The 22,861-nt window shown below is 42.7% G+C and overlaps 3 protein-coding genes across 3 annotated transcripts in view; 2 read left to right on the top strand and 1 right to left on the bottom strand.

The window, feature by feature from the left end:
* The first annotated feature begins 785 nt into the window (after positions 1-785).
* Positions 786-10,093, top strand: LOC308399215 (zinc finger protein aebp2-like). The gene is made up of 8 exons (XM_080886320.1): positions 786-1,606; positions 7,315-7,543; positions 8,703-8,810; positions 8,895-9,081; positions 9,155-9,279; positions 9,366-9,433; positions 9,539-9,652; positions 9,729-10,093. Exons 1-8 carry the CDS (start codon positions 1,086-1,088, stop codon positions 9,739-9,741), a joined length of 1,365 nt encoding a protein of 454 aa, XP_080742446.1. The 5' UTR covers positions 786-1,085; the 3' UTR covers positions 9,742-10,093.
* Positions 10,094-16,856: 6,763 nt separating this feature from the next.
* ndufa5 (NADH:ubiquinone oxidoreductase subunit A5) lies at positions 16,857-18,978 on the top strand. The gene is made up of 5 exons (XM_080887089.1): positions 16,857-17,070; positions 17,715-17,759; positions 17,932-18,048; positions 18,120-18,185; positions 18,781-18,978. Exons 1-5 carry the CDS (start codon positions 17,050-17,052, stop codon positions 18,880-18,882), a joined length of 351 nt encoding a protein of 116 aa, XP_080743215.1. The 5' UTR covers positions 16,857-17,049; the 3' UTR covers positions 18,883-18,978.
* cog5 (component of oligomeric golgi complex 5) overlaps positions 18,959-22,861 on the bottom strand; it is a 77,264-nt gene continuing 73,361 nt past the window's right edge. Inside the window, exons 17-22 of the mRNA XM_080887088.1 lie at positions 22,396-22,499; positions 21,381-21,618; positions 21,212-21,288; positions 20,136-20,262; positions 19,944-20,023; positions 18,959-19,292 (exon numbers count right to left, since the gene is read on the bottom strand). Coding sequence (XP_080743214.1) covers positions 19,184-19,292; positions 19,944-20,023; positions 20,136-20,262; positions 21,212-21,288; positions 21,381-21,618; positions 22,396-22,499 — 735 coding nt within the window. The 3' untranslated portion in view covers positions 18,959-19,183. The remainder of the gene's footprint in view (positions 19,293-19,943; positions 20,024-20,135; positions 20,263-21,211; positions 21,289-21,380; positions 21,619-22,395; positions 22,500-22,861) is intronic.

The raw sequence follows: 22,861 nt of genomic DNA, 5'->3' as shown, positions 1-22,861 counted from the left end.
ACAGTGACCGGTCGTTACTATTTGCCAACAAACTGACACCAAAGAGATTTCCGGCACATATGTATGTAGAAGTGAAACGAAAACGGTAATTAGTGAAACATACTGGCATACATATACTAACTTTTATTATGGATTAGTCAGCCAACTGGTCTCAAGCCCAGTGTATTGTATTTACCAACCATCGAAAGAAACAGTATTTACTGAAAGCCTGTTTCCATCCACACACAAGCAGAGAAGGGACAGGCCTCCATTTCACCCAAACAATTGATCAATGACGTCAGCACACTTCTCGGCTTCTGTCAGTGGGGTGAGCTGAGATTGAACTCGGGAAAGTGTTGATGCTGACACGAAGGCTCCGAAAAGCTCCTGAGAGCAGCGCTGGCATGAGGAACGCGGAACAATGTGCCTCTTCAGCACTTTCTGCCTGGACTCCTTTTTCTGTTTGTCGGAACACGTGGAGCTTAGAACCACAATGCCACAGATCATGTGTGCTTGCGAAGATGACTCACCCGCTCTGCAAATACAGACATTTATTCATTTTCAAATAAATCAAATCAAACTGTGTGAATATTTTAAAGTCGGTAACCTTTATGGGAGACGCGGTCTCCCATAAAGGTTACGGTCTGGACTGTGGGCCGGTCGCTAGTCTATAACTGGACAACCAATCGCAGTCAAGTTCACACCTACAGGAATGACCGAGTAACCACATCTATGGCTGCGGGAGGAAGCTGGAGCGTCAGGAAACTGCACGAAAGCCCGGATGATGGATTCGCACTCAGACACGTGTATAAGTTACACGTTAACGTCAAAGCTACTTCTGGGTTATCAGTGTTATTCGTAACTTACGGTTAAACTACAAACACGGTCTTCCTCGCGAGTTAACTGAGCGCTAACGTTACATTTAACGGTGAACGACAAAGTGTGCCATCTTCAAATAGACCAGCTTCGGCATCGCTGACGTCGACGTCATCAAACCCCCTGTTGTGCTTTACGCTACAAGCAAGCGTGAGTGCAACAAGGAGGGCAGCCCGAGGGCAACTTTTCCGGTGAAACGTCACAAAAATAGCCTTTGGTGTTGCTCGAAAATGCGGCAGATAACGACGGAAAGAGCCGAACAAGATTATCAGCGGACGTCGAAAGAAAACGACACCGGTGAGACGACCGTAACCGGCATGGAAGGACAGGCCGTCCCCGATCCTAAACAGGAACCGGGCGACAACAACGACAGCAGGAAAGCGGAGACCAGCGGAGTGAGTGGCCGCGATGCGGCGGAGGAGCACGGAGACGCCCCGTCCCCCGTCCCCGACCAAGAAACCGCTCCGCGTACCGAAAAGTCGGCTGTTGGCGAAAGGGCCCCGAACCTCGAACTGTGTGAAGCCGCGAAAAGTCCCGCACAGGGCAGCTTGGCAAGTAGCACCGATTTCGCACAAGAGGGCTCCCGGGTGCTGAAACAAGAACAAAGAGAGGGGGGGAACGCGTCCGCCTCGCCGCCTGCTGACCACACAAAGACCGCGGACAAGCCTGAGCACGGCATCAAGAGACGGGCCAGCACGGAGCTCACCTCGTCGGACGGAGAGCCGCTCAGCCGGATGGATTCAGAAGACAGGTTTGTTGGACTGAGCGGTGGCCTTATCTTACAGCACCATGCCAAGTTCACAGCTTTGAAGCAGTTTGTTTACAGGTGAAAAATGTTCGCTTCCGCCGGGTCATGTAGTTCTTGAACGTCTCTATAGGACACGCTGGTCTGTATTTAGTCCACTGTAGCGTGTAGTGTGGGGGGAGTGTTGGCTCACAGCAATGCTCGTTACACAAATATGATGTAGTCTCATGCTAATACTAAAGTACAGCTGACCTACATGTCTTTGTTCACCCCCCCCGGGGGGGAACCATACCCTCACACGTGCCATCTACCTATGTGATCAATAAACCAGGATAAATTAGCCAAATAGGAGCAGATGTTTCATGAAGGTCACAGTCTGGGATCATTCTCGGTTGATAAGTCTTCTTTCTTTCTTGGATTTGTGAAATAAGCGTTTTATAAGCAGATGGACAGAAAACTCGCACACACTGGTTGTTGCAGATTTTTGGCATACAAGGATGCTTTCATGGAAACTTCTTGCAGCTGTTTTGTAAAAGCCTTCCAGAAGTAGTAACTGAGTATGGATGTATAACCAAGAGGCAGCTGCAGACAGTCGTTGTTTGTCGTGTAGGATTTGTGAGTCATTTTCTACATGTGGGTTTTTGTTGTTCTTTGTTAGTTGGGTTCTTGCTAATCATACATCCATTCTCTGTAAACTATACAGTTTCTTCCTTGTTGTGTCGAAAATATGATGACCACAACTGTAAAGCATGGAGAGTGAGGACCTTTTATAATGCTGAACTTTTTGGATGTGTAGGCTCTCACCACAAACGATTGTTGATAGCATGCTGGGGAACTTGAGTGTCGCTAGCTCCTAAAAATAAGATGCCCACTCTGTTTGCATGAATCAGCCTCCCTCCCAACAACACTCTTAATCAGCTTCTCTCTGCATCGTGTTGTTTTACTTTGGAACATGTCATTTCCTGTCAGCTCGGTTCTCTTCAGTTTTTATAAAGGCATAAACACAGATGACATCAGGTCTGAAAGTGGGACTGCCAACCGCCCTGTGGTTAGTGTTAGCAGTGAAACGTATGGAGGCAGTAAGAGACAGGTCTGCAGGGTTAGCCCGGGGTAAACGCGTCTCACGTGAAGTCTTTATTTGTGTGACACATTTTGACTAAAGTGGAAAAATAGACACCACCAACAGTTTTACACCAGCGGGTCCAATCAGTGGACAACACTCACGCAAAGAAGATGATGTAATTCATAATTTCCAAAAAACAAAACCCCAAACTGGCTGCTTTATGATGAAGCCCAGGTTATAGTGGTTGGTTTTACTGGTTAACTGAAGTTACTCTGTCAACTGTTCATCCACCAAACCGAGGTGACTGGTTTCCATCTGTCTTTGTCATGAGGGTCGAGGTTTAAAGAGCTTCGGCAGTTTGAGTTTAGACCTCGGTCTGTTTGTTTTATCAAATACTCGCTGAAAAGTCTACAGTTGTAAAATGGAGTTATCAGCAGGCTGATGTTATCTGACGGTGTTAGCTATGAGTATCAGCATTTCTAACAGCTGATCAATGGAAATGAAAAACTGAAGAAATGTCAGACAAACCTGTTTGTTTCGCTGGAATAAAAAAGCTCCCTGTAGAGGTTTTACACGTCACGCCGGTGTTGCTCGAGCTGTCGGCCACACTGCGCGTGATAATCACTCATACGTACTTTCACATGGAAATGATCACTGTTTTCTTCTTCCCCTCACAGTGCTGATATTCCGCTGCACATTGTTGTCCAACAATAATCAACGACAGACGTTTTTTTTCCCCCATTTTCTTCTTTCTGAAATAGGAAAAATGATCAGTTACGGGCATCAAATCAATACTGTAATTATTAGAAGTTACCGTGGTTTTCAAACATTCAGGTATCTGTTTCAAAGAAGATGTGACCATTTGAGCATTTTACATTTATCATCTTCATCTGCCTCCTCCAGCACTGCTCCCTCCGTCTCCTCTTCATCCTCTTCCTCCTCACCTAAAACCTCACTCCTGAGCTCTAGTTTGGCTTCTACCAAAGGAAAGTCTACATGAACGTATTTAATCTCGATATTGTTGTGATTGGTTATTTTCAGCAGACGTGCGACCCTCCCGTCTCTGGAAAGCTGACAAGAGAAGGCTAAACAACAACATAACAATCCAAGCTACCACACGTCTTAAACGTTTAAGCTCATTTCTCTCTGATCAACAGTTTGATTTAAGTTTATTTGCTATGTGCGAGTCAGCCCACGTGAATATCAGCGAACAGCAGCGCCTGCTGACACAAAACCCCAAACGTCCTCACCGGTGTTAATCAGAAGCTACGCCGACTCAGTGACGGAGCGTAATAAAAATCAGGTGCTGAGCAGTGACCGTGGTCCTCCACGGACTTACAGTCACATCCTGACACAAAGTGCTGATGAGCATTCAAACCTTTAGGCTTCACATCTCGTCCAGTGTCATTTGAGGGGTTGTTGATAACATACTGATATAAATTGTGTGCCGTGAAGTCGGGAGAAGGATGGCGTTACACTTCACAGCATCAGTAAGCACACTCGGAGGCCCAGTCATATTCATAGATCTTAGGGGTATTTACTTTGGCAGTTATTCTGAAGCATTATCCAAGTTATCTTTCATTTCTGCGATCAGCACGAAGGAAAACTGGTTTGTAAAATCATTTAAATGTAGTAAAACTGAGGAACTGTCCTCTAACATGACACAGCCAGGATCACCATCTCAGCCAGTGTTGAATCCCCCGCAGGCATCCTGCCATGGCTCTATTTCTGTATTGATGATGATCTGTGGTTACCTGTGAATTTTTAAGACTTGCGGTCTTCCTCACTTGAAGTAGTCCTTGTGAGAGCCAGGCCGTGCTCCAGTTAGCCAGTTTTTCACTGCACAGTGTGTCTTTATACTGTTTGAGGTCGTGACCTGTGACAGAAAGTAGCAACCAGACCCGTACACGATCAACTGTCACAAAAACAGCTGCCTGAAGGCGCTCAGTCATGAACCTCGTGGACTGGAGCCTGAACAGAGATTGAAAATGTGACGTCATTCAGGGGTAAAACCGCAAAGGATTCTGGGAACTCGTGGCAAGACGTACTAGCGCACGCAGGCTTTCAATTGAAATCAGTCACACAGCGATAAAAAGAAACACAAAAATGTCAAGAAGCTGTTGTATTATTAACTGCAATAGCCGGTCGCATGACAGCCACGGGAAGCCGACGGGTAAAGAGATCGGTTGTTATCGGATTACGTCGTTGAAGAGAAATTGTTCGAGCCATGTTTCCGAAGTAACAAAGACGCGACGGATGGCCTGGATTGCAGCCATTCAAAGAGCAAATATAACGTCCCAGAACCCTCCAGCTCACAGGTTAGTCTGCTCCAAGCATTTACACGAAGGTCAGTCTGCTGTTGTAGTTAATGCGTCATTTTCATAACATAATTGGTGATATAGGTTACAAGTCTGGCGCTGAACAGAAATTGTGGCGCTATGCTCCTTTATTTATTGTGCATAAACAGTGAATTGTCCTGACACAATATTGCGTTTCGCTTCTGTTATTATGGTACATTGACAAAAACATATACTTTTATTCACAGGATAAAACAGGTTTTTTGTATCACTAATTGTCCAGTACGATTACAGCATACAGTATTATTGTCACTGCTACATTTCTGTGATGAACCAGAAATTATTTCCACTACTAATTAATTACCGTTGAGCTCAAAGGTCCTATTAATAAACGGTTAACGAATGTGTATTTATGACGACGATTTGTGAGACTGGTAAACTTATGATACGTACGATGGTCTTTCGTTCTACACGGTGCATTTCAAGGTCCTGCACCCATCCGTCGGTAAACTGTACCTGGGCTTGTTGCAGTGACCTGAAGTTACTAAACTTCACGAGTGTATGCACTCACTCCAAGAACTGTATGATTATAAATCTGAGCGTGGTGAAAGTTGGGCAGCACGCTGACGTATTTTGTCCCTCTGTGTGCTCGTGAGGGTCTGACCCTTTCACTGGTTTGCTTTTTTTCCTCGTATCTTTTCTTTGACTTTTCATCAAGTCTGTCTTTGTACGGACCGGCATTGTTCTCCTTCGTTTTGTACAGAACCTTTTTGGGGGGCAAAGAAAAAGCAAGAATTTATTGGAACCGAAGAATGAACGTTTTGCGGTGCTGCAAATGCTTGCATTTGATGCGGTACTTGGATTGTTTTGTCACGAGTTCCCGGCATGCAATGCACGAAAGTCACGTGGTCTGTCAATCTCTACTGTCTGATGTGGTGTCAGACAGTTTTCCTACACATTAGTATTGGATAGTTTGGATATTGAGATAAATATTCATCGAGTTTTAAGAGTTTTTGTAAATCTTCTGGACTCACGGTCAATTTTCCCTCTAAGCTGCGCGCGTGCGCACTGCTGGCGTCTCTGCACACAGAAAAAAAATTACCTGAATTGAAATTAAAATTAATATGTCAACAATTCTGTTTTGCAGTGTTAGTCAGTGACTGGCTGCTCCCGTATGGGATCAGAACGATGCCTCCTTATCCCACAGTCCAGCCAATGATGCGATTCACATTCGTGTATATATGCAGCTAATCAACGTGGTTGACTGACAGCGTCCTTATGTGCCGGTGTTTTAGCAAAGCGGCTGATGTGGAGTGAAGCCACGTTAATGACAACATGTCCAACCATTGGAGATGTGAGCAGGACAGACGGAACAACTGACGGACAAAGTGTGGACTTTATACCAGTTTTTAAACTGTGTTGATCGGCCACGTAAAACCAGAGTTATGATAAAATATCTGCAATGTTTGTTTTTCTTCCTGAATACTGTCGTTGTTTATATTTACTGCGGGAAGAAACTGTAAAAACGGCGTTTTATAAGGAAAACGCTCGAAAGCCTGTGAGCCAAAAAACCCACCAGCCTTTCCTATTGGTGGAAAAATGTACCATGTGGGCCAATCAAAAAATGGCAACATGGCATTTAGTTGTTTAGGAAGGGGGGAAGTTTTAGGAGTGACGGCGTGTTTGAGATGTGAGATGTTTGCGACGTTCAGCGTAAATCTTGTGTAGTCAGTGTGTAGTGAGTGTGTAGTTAGTGTGTAGTGAGTGTGTAGTGAGTGTGTAGTTAGTGTGTAGTGAGTGTGTAGTTAGTGTGTAGTGTAGTCAGTAGTGTTGTTGTGTGTCAGGACAATGAGTCGCCTGCTGAGTGTTACAGGTGTTACAGCAGTGACACATCTGCTGCTGTCAGGCCTGCAGGTATCAGGCTGTTGTTCTCCTTCATCTCATAGTGGACAGAAATTATTTTTGGAGTGGCACAAATAATTTGTGTGGCATCAGATTTGATGCAGAACAGCTGATTGTTCTGTAAATAGTTTGAAATGTTTGTTTAAAAAACGCCTTGGCTGCATGTTTAGGTAAACAGCTGCAAAACACTTTGTTGTTTGCATAACTCAGTTACTTTTTTGAAGAAGTAACTATAACTTAGATCATCCAACCATAGGCTCCTAGCACAACCTAGGACCCCGTGGGGGGTGACAGCTGTGGAGAAGGCTCTGTTCCTAAACTGGTTTTAGTGGTTCATCCTGCACTGACCCCACCCATCAGTTGGGTGACGAGTGAAATAAAATACTTGACATGCATTTATTTTCATTCTGTCAGATCATATTTTGATTTCTCGTCTTTTGTGTGTGTTTCAGTATCAGCTCCACTCTGATGGACATGGAGAGCACAGCGTCCAGCGGTCGCTCCACCCCCGCTATGCTGAACGGTCACACAGGTGGAGTAGCAGGGAGTGGTTCACTGGTGGCAGGGGGCAAATCTCTGAGCTACACCTGCTGCTGGGATCACTGCCAGCTGCTGTTTCCCAGCAGCCCTGACCTGGCTGAGCACATCAGAGCAACACATGTGGATGGACAGAGAGGCGGGGTCAGTGACACGTTACTGTGTGTGTTGGTTTCAGATGGGTGGTTAGAGGCCAGGCGAGCCATCGTAATGTCAAACCAGAGGTTCCAGTCAGAAACAGCAGATGGTGAAAATGGAGTCTGGACTCAAAACGAGGTTCAACAGACCAACATGTGATCTGGAGTTTCAGCTGTGTGCTGGATTCATACGTCAGAGTAGTTTTGATAGACGCGACGTGTTCGAGTTACACTGAGCTGCCTGTAACAACCTTTGGTTAAGCAGTCATGAGCTCTACCAGGCGACCGCCACTGTTCAGAAAATAAAAAGTGCTAATGCCCACAAAGAAAGAGGAAGTGTGAATTTGGTTTGTTTTCAGTGATTTTCTGTCTTCTAACCCACCTCCCTGCATTTAGTAGTGAGGGTGCAGAAAAAGAGAAGAGAACTTCCTCTTAGTATCGTGTAATGTGTGTAATAATGCATAAGTAATGAAGGTACACACAGTATTTATTTAGCACTAGGGTAGACTTTAAGCGACACCGTTTATTTGCCTTCATACCAGCACGTTTCATTCACCCCCGGTGTGAACGTGGGGTTCAGTGTTCACCACCTCCTGAGTAAAACCGGCTGGTTGTGTTTGGACTGATATTTGCTCTATTAAAGCTTTGTGCCAGTCAGTTTGATCCCAAACACAAGGAGAGAAGTAAAACTGGAATAAAGATGTTTGATTGACGTGGAGGTTTGATTTATTCCAGCAGGAAATACGTTTCTGTTGGTCAGAAGAAAGAAGAGGACAACATAAACGAACACAGCCTTAGATGCATTACTGCGGCTCGTCAGCAGTTTGCTGGCTAACCCAAACTAAAGTTGTCTTGCTGGGAGCTTCTGGTTTATCGAGGTTACTGATTGGTTGAATCCTGCTAACGTGTTGCTAATGACAGGAATGCACACATTTTTAAATTTGATGACTTTTTTTAATATTCACTTCAGTTCAGTTTTATTTATATAGCACCAAATCACGACGACAGTCGCCTCAAGGTGCTTTATATGGTAGTTCCTGTAGTGAGGGGACGGTCTCGTTATCGCTCGTGTAAACCTGGTCAGACGTCGGCACTAATGCGCGGTGCATGTTAGTGTGCAGCTCTAGCTCTGCCGCAGTAATGTGTCTTTGTGTTTGTGCCCACAGGTGTTTGTGTGTCTGTGGAAGGGCTGCAAAGTCTACAACACGCCATCCACCAGCCAGAGCTGGCTGCAGAGACACATGCTGACCCACAGTGGAGACAAACCTTTTAAGGTGATCGCACACAGCTGACGTCACGCACGTCACCGCGTCTGTTAGTCTGCCTCGCTCGCGCACTCATGTCTGTGTTTCCTCCAGTGTGTAGTCGGGGGCTGCAACGCCACGTTTGCTTCCCAGGGGGGGCTCGCACGCCACGTCCCCACGCACTTCAGCTCCCAGAGCTCGTCCAAAATGTCCAGCCAGAGTAAAGTCAAAGAGGAATCTCCATCCAAGGCCGGCCTCAACAAGAGGAGGAAGCTGAAGAACAAGCACAGGCGCTCGCTCCGTACGTACCGCACACACGCACAGCGTCCCTCCAGGTTCACACGTTAAATGAATTCATCGTTTCGTCTTTCTAGCACGACCTCACGACTTCTTTGACGCTCAGACCATGGACGCCATCCGCCACCGAGCCATCCTTCTCAATCTAGCAACACACATCGAGAGCCTGGGTAATGGACACAGTGTAGTCTTCCACAGCACGGTAATCACACACACACACAGACACACACACATAGCAAACACACAAAGTCCTGTGCAGGTGTGATGCCATGTTTTGTGCGTGTTCAGGTAATTGCCAAAAGGAAGGAGGACTCTGGGAAAGTGAAGGTCCTGTTGCACTGGACACCTGAGGACATGTAAGTCCTCCCCAGCTTCAGTTACACAGAACAGGCCAGGCTGAGTGGGGGAACCCACAGTGTTAAACATGCATGTTAGTGTAACCGTGTTGTCGTTCGCGTCAGACTGCCCGACGTGTGGGTGAACGAGAGCGACAGAGTGCAGCAGAAGACCAAGGTGGTTCATCTGTCCAAGCTGCCCTCAGACACGGCTGTCCTCCTGGACCCGAACATCTACAGGTACGCCTGCAAAGATGCTTTTAGATGCTGACAGAAAAAGAAAACAGCTCTGATGTTTTTACCGTTTCTCTTGCAGAATGTTCTTCTGAGCGGCTCGTGGTGACCTCGGCTGTCGCTCCCTCGTCGGTGGGACGTAGAGGGACTTGTTTGTTGTGATTCGTGTAGCCTCCAGTGTTTTCTACATTAGGTGCTGACTTTACTGAGTGTATGTAAGTGTAAGTAACACAACTAGGCTGGAAACTGACAGCTGTAACTGTAGAGAGAAGCAGTCTTTGTAAATACAGGAGATTTGTAATATATTTTTATACTTTGGATTTTACCTGGACTGTAGATAGACGTCTTTTTTCTGCCAGAACATTTTGGATATTTTAAAAGAGGATATGTTCATCGTGCATACACTGACACTGTTCTGTATGATGTCATTAAACTTGTCCAGTGTCCACCTGCTCTGAAGTCTTTACCTCCTAAAAATCTAACATAATAATATATTATGTTAGATTATAATTTGTTTATATAATAATTATAATCTAACATAATATATTATGTTAGATCTGTACCCACATATATGAATGTATGTGTGTATGTGTGTGTATATATATATATATATATATATTTATATATTATATATATATATATATATATATATATATATATATATAATATGATGTAATATATTACTAGTATACTATTACTAATATTAGCTATTATCTATATTTTATAATATATATAGATTTTATAATAAAATCTTATTTTATTTAGTATATAATAAAAAAAATATAATAATTAGATTAGATATTATTAATTATATATTATGTTAGAGTCATCTGTATGATGACAACCTTCCACTTATCCCTAGATAATCATTCAGGATACTGGCCCCCCAAGGACTAGAGTTTGAACTTGATGAACAATGAGCATTTTAATAATCTACATTATTATTAATGGTAAATGGTAAACGGCCTGTATTTATATAGCGCTTTACTAGTCCCTAAGGACCCCAAAGCGCTTTACATATCCAGTCATCCACCCATTCACACACACATTCACACACTGGTGATGGCAGCTACATTGTAGCCACAGCCACCCTGGGGCGCACTGACAGAGGCGAGGCTGCCGGACACTGGCGCCACCGGGCCCTCTGACCACCACCAGTAGGCAACGGGTGAAGTGTCTTGCCCAAGGACACAACGACCGAGACTGTCCAAGCCGAGGCTCGAACCGGCAACCTTCCGATTACAAGGCGAACTCCCAACTCTTGAGCCACGATCGCCCCACTAATATTAAATAAATTAATATTAAATAAATTCTAACAACAGCTGATCAAGCTTAAACGTGCTGCTGTTGTTTAGCCCGACCTCCGCTGGTTTCCTGTTTCTGGCGCAGAGAAAAGCCGATCAGCTGATCATTGATCAGTTTCATGATTGAATTAGCAACTTTCTAGCTGAAGTAGTACGGCACAAATCGCGTTCCTTTTCATCTCAACTTTAAAGTTCGACCTCCTCGGCTGTAATTGGTCCAGTCCAGAGTCGATCATGACCAACTGGCCAATCCACCACCTTTCATTTATACCGTTAAAAAGAAAAGAAATAAAACCCCATCGGCCCATAAAAACGAAAACTGACGAGCAAATTCATCCTGAGACTGAGTATGCAAACTCAGGCTCTGTCCCAATTCAGGATCCGCACGCTTGAAGTACGCATTTTAAGTGCGATTACGTCACCGCCACGCGACGACGGCTGTCCCAATCCGAAGTGTACTTCAAATGCATACTCCAAATGCGCCGTCGATTTCCCCAAATATCAAGCGTGGTCCGGTGCACGCTTCGTGGTCCCATATATCCCACAATTCATAGCGCGGCGGTGGGTGTGGATAATTTTGCCGCAAAATACGGCAGAAGGGAGCAGTCGAAGAGTGAACTGTCAAAATAGACATTCAAGGATAGACTTTTGGTTAGTCTCAGAGAGCTTTGACAGCAATAGCATAGATGTAGGTGCTTGGCCTTCTCCAGCAACAGATCATAAAGCCATATATATTAAAATAAATCTAACTTCTCTACCTAATTCTTCTGTTGTTAAATTTACATACTGGAAACTCAACAGCTCATTATTACAAAAAGACAATGTGAAAAAGGATCTTAAAGAACTGATCTCAAACTTTTGGTCTATAGCTCAAGAAGATTTAAAATATGGTAATAACTGGGAATTATTAAAATTTGAAATTGGCAAATATTTAAGAAAGATTGGCAGCCTTAATGCAAAATCCAAAAGATTGGAGGAAGAAAATATAATTTCTCAAATCACACAGTTATCTAATAAACGAATTGACACTTTAACTGAAGAGGATAAAATGAACCTTGCTAAATTACAAGATAAATTAGATCGTTTATACACAGACAAAGCAAAAGGCGCTTTTATCAGATCAAGATCTAAATGGCTTGAAGAAGGTGAGCGTAACTCCCATTACTTCTTCAGTTTAGAAAAGAAACACTCAAGTATAAATAATATTAGCAAATTAATGATAAATGGAGTTATAACAGAGGATTACAGATTAATCTCTAAATATTGTAGTCATTTCTATAAGGAACTTTATAGTTCTACATTTTCTCAGGAAGATGCAAATCATCTCTTAGAATCGCTGAATGTTAAATCTATCAGCCAAGAAGAATCTATATTATGTGATCAACCCATCTCATTAGAAGAAGTTAAAGTTGCAATTGGGCTATTGAAAAATAATAAATCTCCAGGTACGGATGGTCTTACTGCTGAATTATATAAAACTTTCTCTGAAGAGTTGTCTCCCTTTCTTCTTGAGGTATTTGCAGAAAGCATAGGAAACCAACAGCTTCCCACTACGATGAATCAAGGTTTGACTACATTGATCCCGAAGCCTAATAAGGACCTATTAATGATTGATAATTGGAGACCGATTAGCTTGCTAAATAATGATTATAAAGTATTTGCTCTAATTATAGCTAACAGACTTAAGATGGTTCTTGACTCTGTTATTGATGAAACACAATCTGGCTTTATGCCCAAAAGACACATAACTAACAATATCAGATTGGTTTTAGATGTTCTGGATTATTCTGACCTCATAGATTGCAATGGTTTCATATTATTTTTAGACTTCTACAAGGCCTTCGATACAGTGGAGCATGAATTTATATTTCAAGCTCTGGATAAGTATGGTTTTGGCTCTTACTTCTCTACAGCGATTAAAACATTATACCATAACAGTAACAGCAGTATTAAATTAACAAACGGTACTTCACCCAGATTTAACATACAAAGAGGGATAAGACAAGGCTGTCCCATTTCTCCATACCTGTTTTTGTTAATTGCCCAACTATTGTCTAACCATATGAAATCAAGCAATGTAAAAGGTATATCGCTAATTGGCAAAGATTTACTCATAACACAGTTAGCGGATGACACTACATTATTCCTAAAAGATGAACATCAAATCTCTATTGCTATTGACTCAATCTCCATATTTTCCAAAGCTTCTGGATTATACTTGAATATTCCTAAATGTGAACTTATGGCGATAAAAGACTGCTCGAAAACAGCTTTGTGTAACATTCCACTTAAACAAGAAGTTCGTTATTTAGGTGTCATAATAACCAAGAACCAGGAAAGTAGAATAACTCAAAATTTTTATCCTATTCTAGAGAAACTCAAACACAGATTTAATCAGTGGCTCTTAAGAGATTTGTCGTTAAAAGGCAGAGTATTAATAACTAAAGCAGAAGGCATCTCTCGTCTTACATACGCTGCATTGGCATTGCACCTTGATAAAAAGCTTATAAAAGAGGTTGATAAGTTAATTTTCAACTTTATCTGGAAAAATAGGACACACTACATTAAAAAAACAGTTCTTATGAACTCCTATGTCAACGGAGGACTTAATGTGTTAGATTTTAACACTTTAAATAACACATTCAAAATAAATTGGTTGAGGAATCTAATTACTAATCCTACTTCCATTTGGAATGCTATACCTGTGTTCATGTTTTCTAAGTTAGGTGGCACTGAATTTTTCCTTACTTGTAATTTTGATATTGATAAAATCCCTTTAAAGATCTCTGCTTTTCATCGTCAAGCTTTTTTAGCTTGGACCCTTATTTACAAGCATAACTTTAGTCCACACAGTTATTATATCTGGAATAATAAGGATGTTTTATTTAAAAGAAAATCTCTCTTCTTAGATAGTTGGTTTAGGAATGACATTGTTTTAGTCAACCAATTATTTGACTCAAATGGTATGCTTTTCTCCTATGAAGAATTTTGTTTACACTTCAATTTAGCTATAAATCGTCATGATTATACCAAAGTATTTGGCTCAATACCATCAGGGGTTTGTATGCTGTTTAAGAATCAACCTAATATCACTTCATTCCACAGGCCGTTGACATCTCCCATACAAACTTTTGTTGGCAAGATTTGCTTTTCTAAGCAATCTAAAAACAACAATAAATCGATTAGAGCTTTATTTCAGAGTACCATAACCACGCTACCATATGTTATTTTTTTCTGGAACCGGCTGTCAGATGGTATTATGTGGAACGAAGTTTGGAAACTCCCTAATCAGTTTTTAATTACCAACAAAATTAAAGATATTTCTTATAAATTAATACACAGAATTTATCCTTCTAAAGATTATCTTCAAAGCAAATTCAAATTAGACATTGATACAAGCTGTAGCTTTTGTAAAACTTCCAAGGAATCTACTACACATCTTTTTTGGTTTTGTAACCTTGTACAAGATTTTTGGCAGAGCTTATGTGTTTTTATTTCAGAAAATATATTTAAAGGATTTGTACTGTTTTGGAAATATGTTTTGTTTGGTCTGCACAAAAATCAAAAACAATTCAATTTTGATAACAGATATATGATTAACTTGTTACTTTTAATGGCTAAATTTCATATTCACAAGTCCAAATATTTAGGAAGACATCCCTCTTTCTATGTATTCTCCTTTGAACTTGTACAGTATCTTAACTCTATTAAGAACTCCACTAACCCAAAAGCTATAAAAACTATTGGTGTTTGTGAAAAAATCAAGATCTTTCAATCACTTTATTCTTTGGCTTGATTAGTTACTTTCCCCCTAGCATGTTTCTATTGTTGTTTTTGAATGCTGTTCTTGTATTTGTTTATCTATGCATACAATTCTTCTGTAAGTACATCACCATTATTGTAATACTGCTTAATTCCATTTTGTATTGTACTGATGTTTAAATAAAGATTTTGAAGAAAAAAAAAAAATTTAAAAAAAAAAACTGTCAAAATACTGAATATGACGTCACTTATTTATGTGCGAATGTTTAATAATGAAGAACATTAAAACATTGCTGTTGGCCACATGTCGGCAAAGTTGTGTGACATTAGTGATGTTTGTACTTTCAGCGTTAACTTGGTTTTAAAGTATATATATCATAATAATCTGACAATACTATAATATTGGCCATATTTATATTTACATTACCACAGTGGGATGATTTTAGTCTCATGAACAACTAATTGTTATTTACTGACTAATCTTGAAATGACTGCTCAGTACAGAAATGAAGCCCAACAATCATGTTTTACAGTCCCGTGGTCTCTAGTGATGTGACGTTCTGTATCGAGGCTTCGAAGCTTGTGTCGAGTAATTGAGGGAGCGTTTCCGCGATGCGCGTATCGAGGCTTGCATCATTTATGGGAGGAGCTGAAAATGATGACGTCCGAAGCCTCGCTGCCCGGCTGTACCACGTGACTGGTTCATGAAGTGGTTCGAACTTTGCCGCGAGATATGACAGCGATATGAACCCCTCAGACTTCATTCAAAAATGTGGGTGTTTGATGGAGAGTTGTTAGTGAGAGTTTGGAGACAGTTTGGAGGTTTATGAGAGTGAGGAGAGAAAGTCAGGAGAGAATGGAGCCAGCTAAGAAGAGGAGGATGTCCTCCCCTGTGTGGGAACATTTTGATCTTATTCCTCCCAACAAAGTATGTAAATTTCTACAGAAGATGTATTTTCATAATACTGATGGTGCAATACAATTTATGTTAAGCTGTCTTGACTTTTGTACAAGGTGAAGTGTTTGCTATGTGCCAGGGAGCTGGGCTATAACAACAACACCTCATCCATGCTTAGGCACTACAGAGCTTTTCATGAGAATAAGGGGAACACCGATTGTGGAGCAAGACCAGGTGAGCCATCAAATGCAATGATAATATAGCATGCTGTAATGTTACTAAATGATATAACAATATTATACAACTGTAATAAGTTACGTGTGTGATATTTATATTTGTGCTTTGTTCTCCTGAGGAAAGACAAAGACAATCTCAAATAGATGAAGATCTGGTTAGCATGGTGATTGAGGACTCCCAGCCATTTAGCATTGTGGAGGACAAAGGATTCAAAAGATTTGTTAAATCATTAAATCCTAGCTATGTTCTCCCCACTGAAAAGGTCATAAAAGCAGTGAAAATTTAGTTTTTACAGAATAAAATGTGAACAGGCAGGAGTGTGTAGCTGTCCATACCTCAACGTTACAAAAGCACAACTACTGTCCACACCCCAACCACACCTCACCTCACAGTAAATGATCATTTCCATTTTAAGCATTTCCAAATGATCATTTTCCATACTGCCAGTATAAATATAAACAGTATACTGCCATCACTACAATATACATGTTTTACACACTCCTTTTGTTGTTGACATTTACAGGCTGTGTGCAAAAGGCCACACTCTTCAAATTCATGCCAACTAATATTTTTACGTCCAGTAGGTGTCCTACTAGAGCAAATGAAGCTTCAAGAAGCTTTGCGCTGGGATGAACCAATTGGATGAAAAGCTTCAGTGCTTCATGAAGCTTCATCTGCCCATCACTAGTGGTCTCAGCCTCAGATACTCAACTAATCAAAGTGATGTCATGACGAAAATGCATGACTAACAAAACATTTGTTTCTCCTTCATTTCTGTCAAACAATGCTGTATGTAACATTACTCGCGGTTAGTATCATGGTTGCTTGGCAACCCGAACAGCGCGACGAAGGCTAGACCGTCCCATTTCACAAGCCTCTTACTTCCGCACTTCTCGTACAGTACACACCGTACGTAGTACGCGTAGTGCGCGTACTTCAAGCGACACAACCTCAGCCTGCTTGGATAAAAGCAAAACGTTCAGATGTTTGTACCTACATCCGACCTATGCTATGCTAGCGTGAATACATAGCATGTATATAGTTTTACGCTGCTGTGATCACAGAACAGTCCGCGTTTTCTAATTTTTAACATTTATTACGACAGGAACAAATCGTTTTTCAAAACGCCGAGAAAAAAAAGACAACACCGACGTCATATTTAGCAGCCGGAAGTATCATGACGCATTCCTGACGTCTGGAGAATGGCTGGGCTGCTGAAGAAGGTATGAGTAAAGGTCATGTCTTGTTTTAATGTAAGAAACACAATAAAACAGCTGTATTAGTTTTATTAAGGTGACGGTACTGTCACCTCCGTTTGCGCGCTGTGCATGTTGTGCTAGCTTGTGCTAGCATGCTAACTTGATAAGGAGCTAGCACGGCAGTGTCCGGTCAGAGCAGGTGGCAAACTAAAGGAAAGCTCACCGAACACTTTGAATCCGGTCCCACGGTTAAGTCAGCCGAACACCCGTGGGAGCTTTTGAAGAAACTGGTTAAGCCATACTTCCCTTACATGGCTAACTGGAGACCCGAATCTGGACCAACAGACCTGGAAAATAAAATCCCTGCTCAGTGCAAACCTGCCTGTAATGTTAATAAAGTGCACATATTTGAAGGTGAGGGCTGATGGATTTCAGAGAATGTTTTTTAAGGAAGTTCCACATTAGCAGGGAAATGTTGTTGGAGGTGATTAAGAACCACAAGTGTCTCGTCCAAGTCATAAAACCAGCTGTGGAGCTGGTTGTTGACAGTGCGAGCAGACAGACTGAGGGTTGGTTTAGGCCGAGTGCCGATGCTGGAGTCACGTGGTTAAAGGTGAAAGCATTGACATTAGCCACTCTTGGACAGCTCTCCTTTTCCTCTCTTCCAGACGACCGGCTTGGTTGGCCTGGCAGTGTCTCAAAATCCACAGGAGGTGAGCAGCTGATGGTGACTGCACCACATACCTCATTTTTAATCTTTCCCATCGCCTGACTGTGACCAGACTAGTCCTGGATCACACTCGTGTTATCCGTGTGCCGTTTATGGAGCTGTCATTGAAGCTGAGGGAGTTGAGCAGTGTACTCACCCTGTGCTGTTCCTCTCAGCGTCTCAGGATCCTCTACACAAAGATCCTGGCGTCCTTGCAGACCATGCCGCAGGACGCTGCTTACAGGAAGTACACGGAGCAGCTGGTCAATGAGCGCTTCAGCCACGTGAAAACGGTCAGTGTGTGAGCAGACAGACGAATGACAGAGGAGCTTAGATGAACTGACAGGATTTGTGTTCTTCACAGGAACCCGATGTTGAGAAGCTTGAGAAGAAAATTAACTGCGGTCAGATTGAAGAGGTCATTTTCCAGGTAGGTCGCGGTCAGTCTGCCTCACTCTGATCAAAGTGATGAAGCTGAGTGGAAAACTCTTCATGTACAAACCTAAAAGTCACGACTTCGTGTTCAGCTCGAGTGCAGAGGGGTGTATGACATATATAGCCTACATACATGAACACAGTGACAAGCTTAGTAACGGAAGGTGTTGGAGTGCAGGTCCAGATCATTCTGGTTCACTTTAATCCAGGGATTAAAATTGAATCCCTGGATTAAAGTGATTCCGACTGGTTTGAAGACTGCTAATACGCTGCTGGTAGTACTGTATTGCTCCCAGGTCTTTAAATGAGCGCGTGGCTTTGTACAGACTGCTGCCTCTTTTATTCTGAGAGTGCTTTTCTCACCAGAGTAGCTGACACACTCGTAGTACAGAGTTACTGTTTGTTTCACACTGAAGTCGACATTAAATCACTGATGTGTTCGGTTGGTTCCCGTCAGCCTTCATACAGACCGGACGGTCTCGGTGAATATGTGAACGCAGTTGTCTCAACTTAACTAAAAAGTATGGTTGCTTTACAGTATTAGTGTATACATTAGTATTTGTGGCTGATGATTTTTTTCCTGCGCGCAGGCTGAGTGTGAGCTGGTGTTATCGAGGAAGATGTCCGAGTGGAAGCCGTGGGAGCCGCTGGTAGAGGAGCCGCCCCCCAACCAGTGGAAGTGGCCCATCTGAGTCTGCGTGTGTAGTGTTCCTGTCATACTGTCTGTGAAGGCAAAACCTGTGCTTTCAATGAAGTACTACATTAAAGTTTTGGAAATATTGCCTTTATTCAGATGAGTTTTTGATGTGTGTCACAAATTATTACTTTTATATCAGCAAGTCTGTTCTAAGAAGCTGCGTTGTCCTCCTCTGTGGTTCGGACGAGGCTCTCTGCTGTTACTGCTGAGATTACTTTTACTGTAAATACTCTCTCTCGACCCCTGGACCACACTTGTTAAAAAATGAGCAGATTATTTGTGGACCCAAACACAGGTCAGGTGCTGGTAGCCCTCTGTAACAGCTGGAGCATGATGGGATAGATGGGGGCAAACTCCTTCCCCTGCCGAACCCTGACTGACTGCACGTAGGCCTCCAGAGCGCCCCTGAGAGGACAGACAGAGTGAGCACATCTGTTATCACAGTGCACACAAATCAGTTGTCATATCTGACTTGTATCCAGCGAGGTGTTCAAGGTCAGTGTAAAGAGTTGGTGCCTCAAAACTGCGAGTCTTACAAGAACAGTGTGCATTTTTAACACGTGTCACATTTGGCCTCTGACCTTCAAGGTCGACAGACTTGAAGGTCAAGGCGATAATAATGCAGCATACAGCCATTTAAAACATTGTTTGTACTGGCAGTTGGTAGGGAACACATGGGGATTCTAAATATGGTGTTTTTGGACCTCTCACTACTTCAAGCTCAAACTAAATGTCTGTTTGATCTTCCTTTGAAGCCAAAATGCACCATGTAGTACAACAAGCCCAACACCTAATGCTGGCGTAAATATTTTTCATGCTATTCTTACCTGATTTGATTGTAGTGCAAACTAATACTGAGTTAGGACTCTTATTGGCAGTCAGCAGTGACTCCTTAAATTACACACACATCAGTCAGTCTACCACTAGAGGGAGCCCATTCATCACAGTAAAGGCCCCCTGAGATTAGGTAATCTAAGCTCAGGTAACAGTGGCAGCTCCTGTCCTGTTGTACAGACCAAAGTGTTCTAACAGATGTGTTTACGTCACCGAGCCTACCTGATGAGGCTGAGCTTGTCTCTCTCAGAGGGATGATCATCCAGCCACTGTGAGTACCTGGCGATGGACCACTCTGCTCTCTGTGGGGGACAGGCTTATTGAGATGGTGCACTGTACACACTGCAGAAGTGCCACATGATGATGGACGATTCAGCTTGAACTGTGTGTGCGCGTGTGTGTGTGTCTACAGGCCTGGTGAGGTGACTTCAGCTCCGGTGGGGCTCTGGTGAAAAGGAAGTGTAGTAAGGTGCTGTAGGGAATCAGTTCACCGACAGCTGGACTGCTGGCTATCAGCTCACTGGTCTGGAACAGCAGCGGCCTCAAACACAAAGCAAACAGCACTTTTTACCTTCCATGTAAAACATCTGCTGCTCATCGTGTTCATTCAGAAGAAAGACGAGCTTACAGGAAAAGCTCTCTGATAACCTGATGAAAGCCTCGGTCATCTGTGTGAGCACCTGAACGAACACTGAAACTGTCTGCCTACGACTGGTTCCATTTCCCCGAAGAAAAAAATCCAGTCAGAAATCAAATGAGAGTTTTATTAGCTTTTATTTCTATATTTTTTTAATGTGATTTGATCAAGACATTCTTTGATAATATTTCACTTTCAATCTGAAAAATGTTATGAAAGCTTTGAAATAAACATGGTCCGGTGCACCCCGTGGCCCCCTTTACACCCACCCCTGTGCTGCAGGTAACTAGGCCGGCTGCTGTCAGCCTTCAGTATAACTTAAACTGGTGTCAGACTGAGTTACTTTGTAATGGCTGCAGCTTTACTGCACATCGTTTCAGTGTAAGACAAACGGCGGTGGGTCATGTCGGAGTTTGTTGATCAGGTGGTTTGATGAAGGACTCCTGCTGCTCACTTTTTCCCAGTAAAGGTTTTACAAACTGATGCGTTCTCCCAAACTTGGACTGGAACCAGAGCAGGTTTGTGGAGTTTCGATGCTGGATAACTCGCTGTGCCTAAACTCTCAGCTTTCACCAAAATAACATGAAGGTCAACAGTTTCTTATGTAATATTAAAAACAACAATAAACTGGAACTAGTATGTACGTACTGTAGATATGTAGTATTTAAAATGCAGTGTTTTACTATGAAAAATACACAGTGTCTAGGTCAGGACAGCACCGAGTGCATGTAGGTAAAGTCCTGCATGGTTAACATGATTCATCACCATTACTGCCTGTTAGGCCGTAATTCTTTACATGAAAAAACAAAGTGCACCATCTAACTGTGACGACTGTTAATTGAAGCCAACACACCTGAAGGAGCGCAGCATCCTGTAGGGTTTCCCTAAATCAGACACTCGTCTGCACAGAGGAGCCACAGCCATCTCCATCTGACACGCGTAAAAACAGAAAAGTCAAAATGAAAATCGGCCTTTGAGCGAAACAAGGCCGAAGAGCAGAAAACAGATGGCATCTCCGTTACCTGCGCAAAGTCAGCAGCCAGTCTCATCTTGCCCCCCTCCCCCAGCGGACGCAGCAGGCTGCCGTGGCGGATGAACAGCTCGATGGCTCTCTGGGCGATCGACTCCGTGCTCTCGAATATGAAGTCCACACACTGGAAGTGTCTGAAATAGTCTGCCATGACTCGGGAGATAAAACCCTGCAGCTCCTTCATGTACAGAGAGCAAGGAATATCAGGTCTGTCGGGGCTGGACAGAGGCCTGCAGCACACACAGCACATCATCATGTGTTTAACATGTGTTTGCTGTGGGACTCAGAAAAGATGCTGTGCATTAACACTCTGAACACAACTGTAGAAAGCAGATCAGTGTGAGGAAACCTGGCTTGGTACATGTCACTCTTTTAGTGATTTTTAGAAACTAGAAGATTTAGTGAGCCCCCCCACACCACACCACACACACACACACACACACACACTGAGTCTGCACACTGTGGTCAGCCGTTTGCTTGTGGGGGGCCTCTGATCCTTAGAGGTTTCTTTCAAATGTTGTAGGGTTGTTACTGTATGACATTAATCTCGAAACAAGACATTTTTTCTTTATTACCTTCTGTGTGTCACTTTTTGTGTTTGTAAACGAGAGCATGTGTTAGCGTCAGCTGTTTGATTCGTGTTAAATGATGTTGGACCAACTGCTGAACAACAAGTGCAGCCGACGACGAGCAGGACGAGATGAGTCCAGCTGCAGCTTTTGGACTTTAATCTTCATTCATAGCAGTGACGACGTGTTGACGGTCCTAGTCTTGGATTTACTTTCAAAATAAGACTGAATTCAATCTGAAAATCAAGTGTGATCTGTACCATCAGTGAACCAGAGGCACAGTTCTGACTGTTAGAAGGACTAAAACCACTCATGAAGGTCTTCGATTTTCTAGCTACAACCAATAAAAATGAGTCTGATTCATGTTGCAGGCACATTCGGTCCAAAAACATTCTAACATTATATGTACTGAGCTGTTGTTGATGCAGAGAGGCTGACCCTGAGAAGTCTTCTTGGTGTAAGGTGATAATGATGGCCTCTATGGAGTCGGTGACTGACTGCAGGAGAGGATGCACCGCACTTCTCATCAGCGCCTGAACTCCCTGAACCAGAGGTCAGAAGGAGAAACAGAGTCATGTGACAGGACAGAACAGGAGGACACCAGCATCACGCCTACCTTAGCAACATGTGGAGTCAGATGAGCAGACTCACGCGTGTATAGATGAACTGACATCCACAGCCTAATGTTTTATCACATTTTATAGTGTTACGGTGAAGCTCCAGATGGACAACAGCATGTCGGGCCAACAGTACAGCTAGCAGAGCTGCTAACAGTAAGATGTGTGTAAGATGACAGCTGGAGCATCAGGACACTTAGAAGATGATTAAACTATAACTTTAAATCGAAATGAAATAAAAAATCCCCGTAAACTGAAACAAAAAAGAGATTTTGTTTTAAGAACAA

Source organism: Rhamphochromis sp. 'chilingali' (assembly GCF_963969265.1).
Source record: "Rhamphochromis sp. 'chilingali' genome assembly, chromosome: 7".
Lineage (NCBI taxonomy): Eukaryota > Metazoa > Chordata > Actinopteri > Cichliformes > Cichlidae > Rhamphochromis > Rhamphochromis sp. 'chilingali'.
This window is presented reverse-complemented; position numbering and strand designations above follow the sequence as displayed.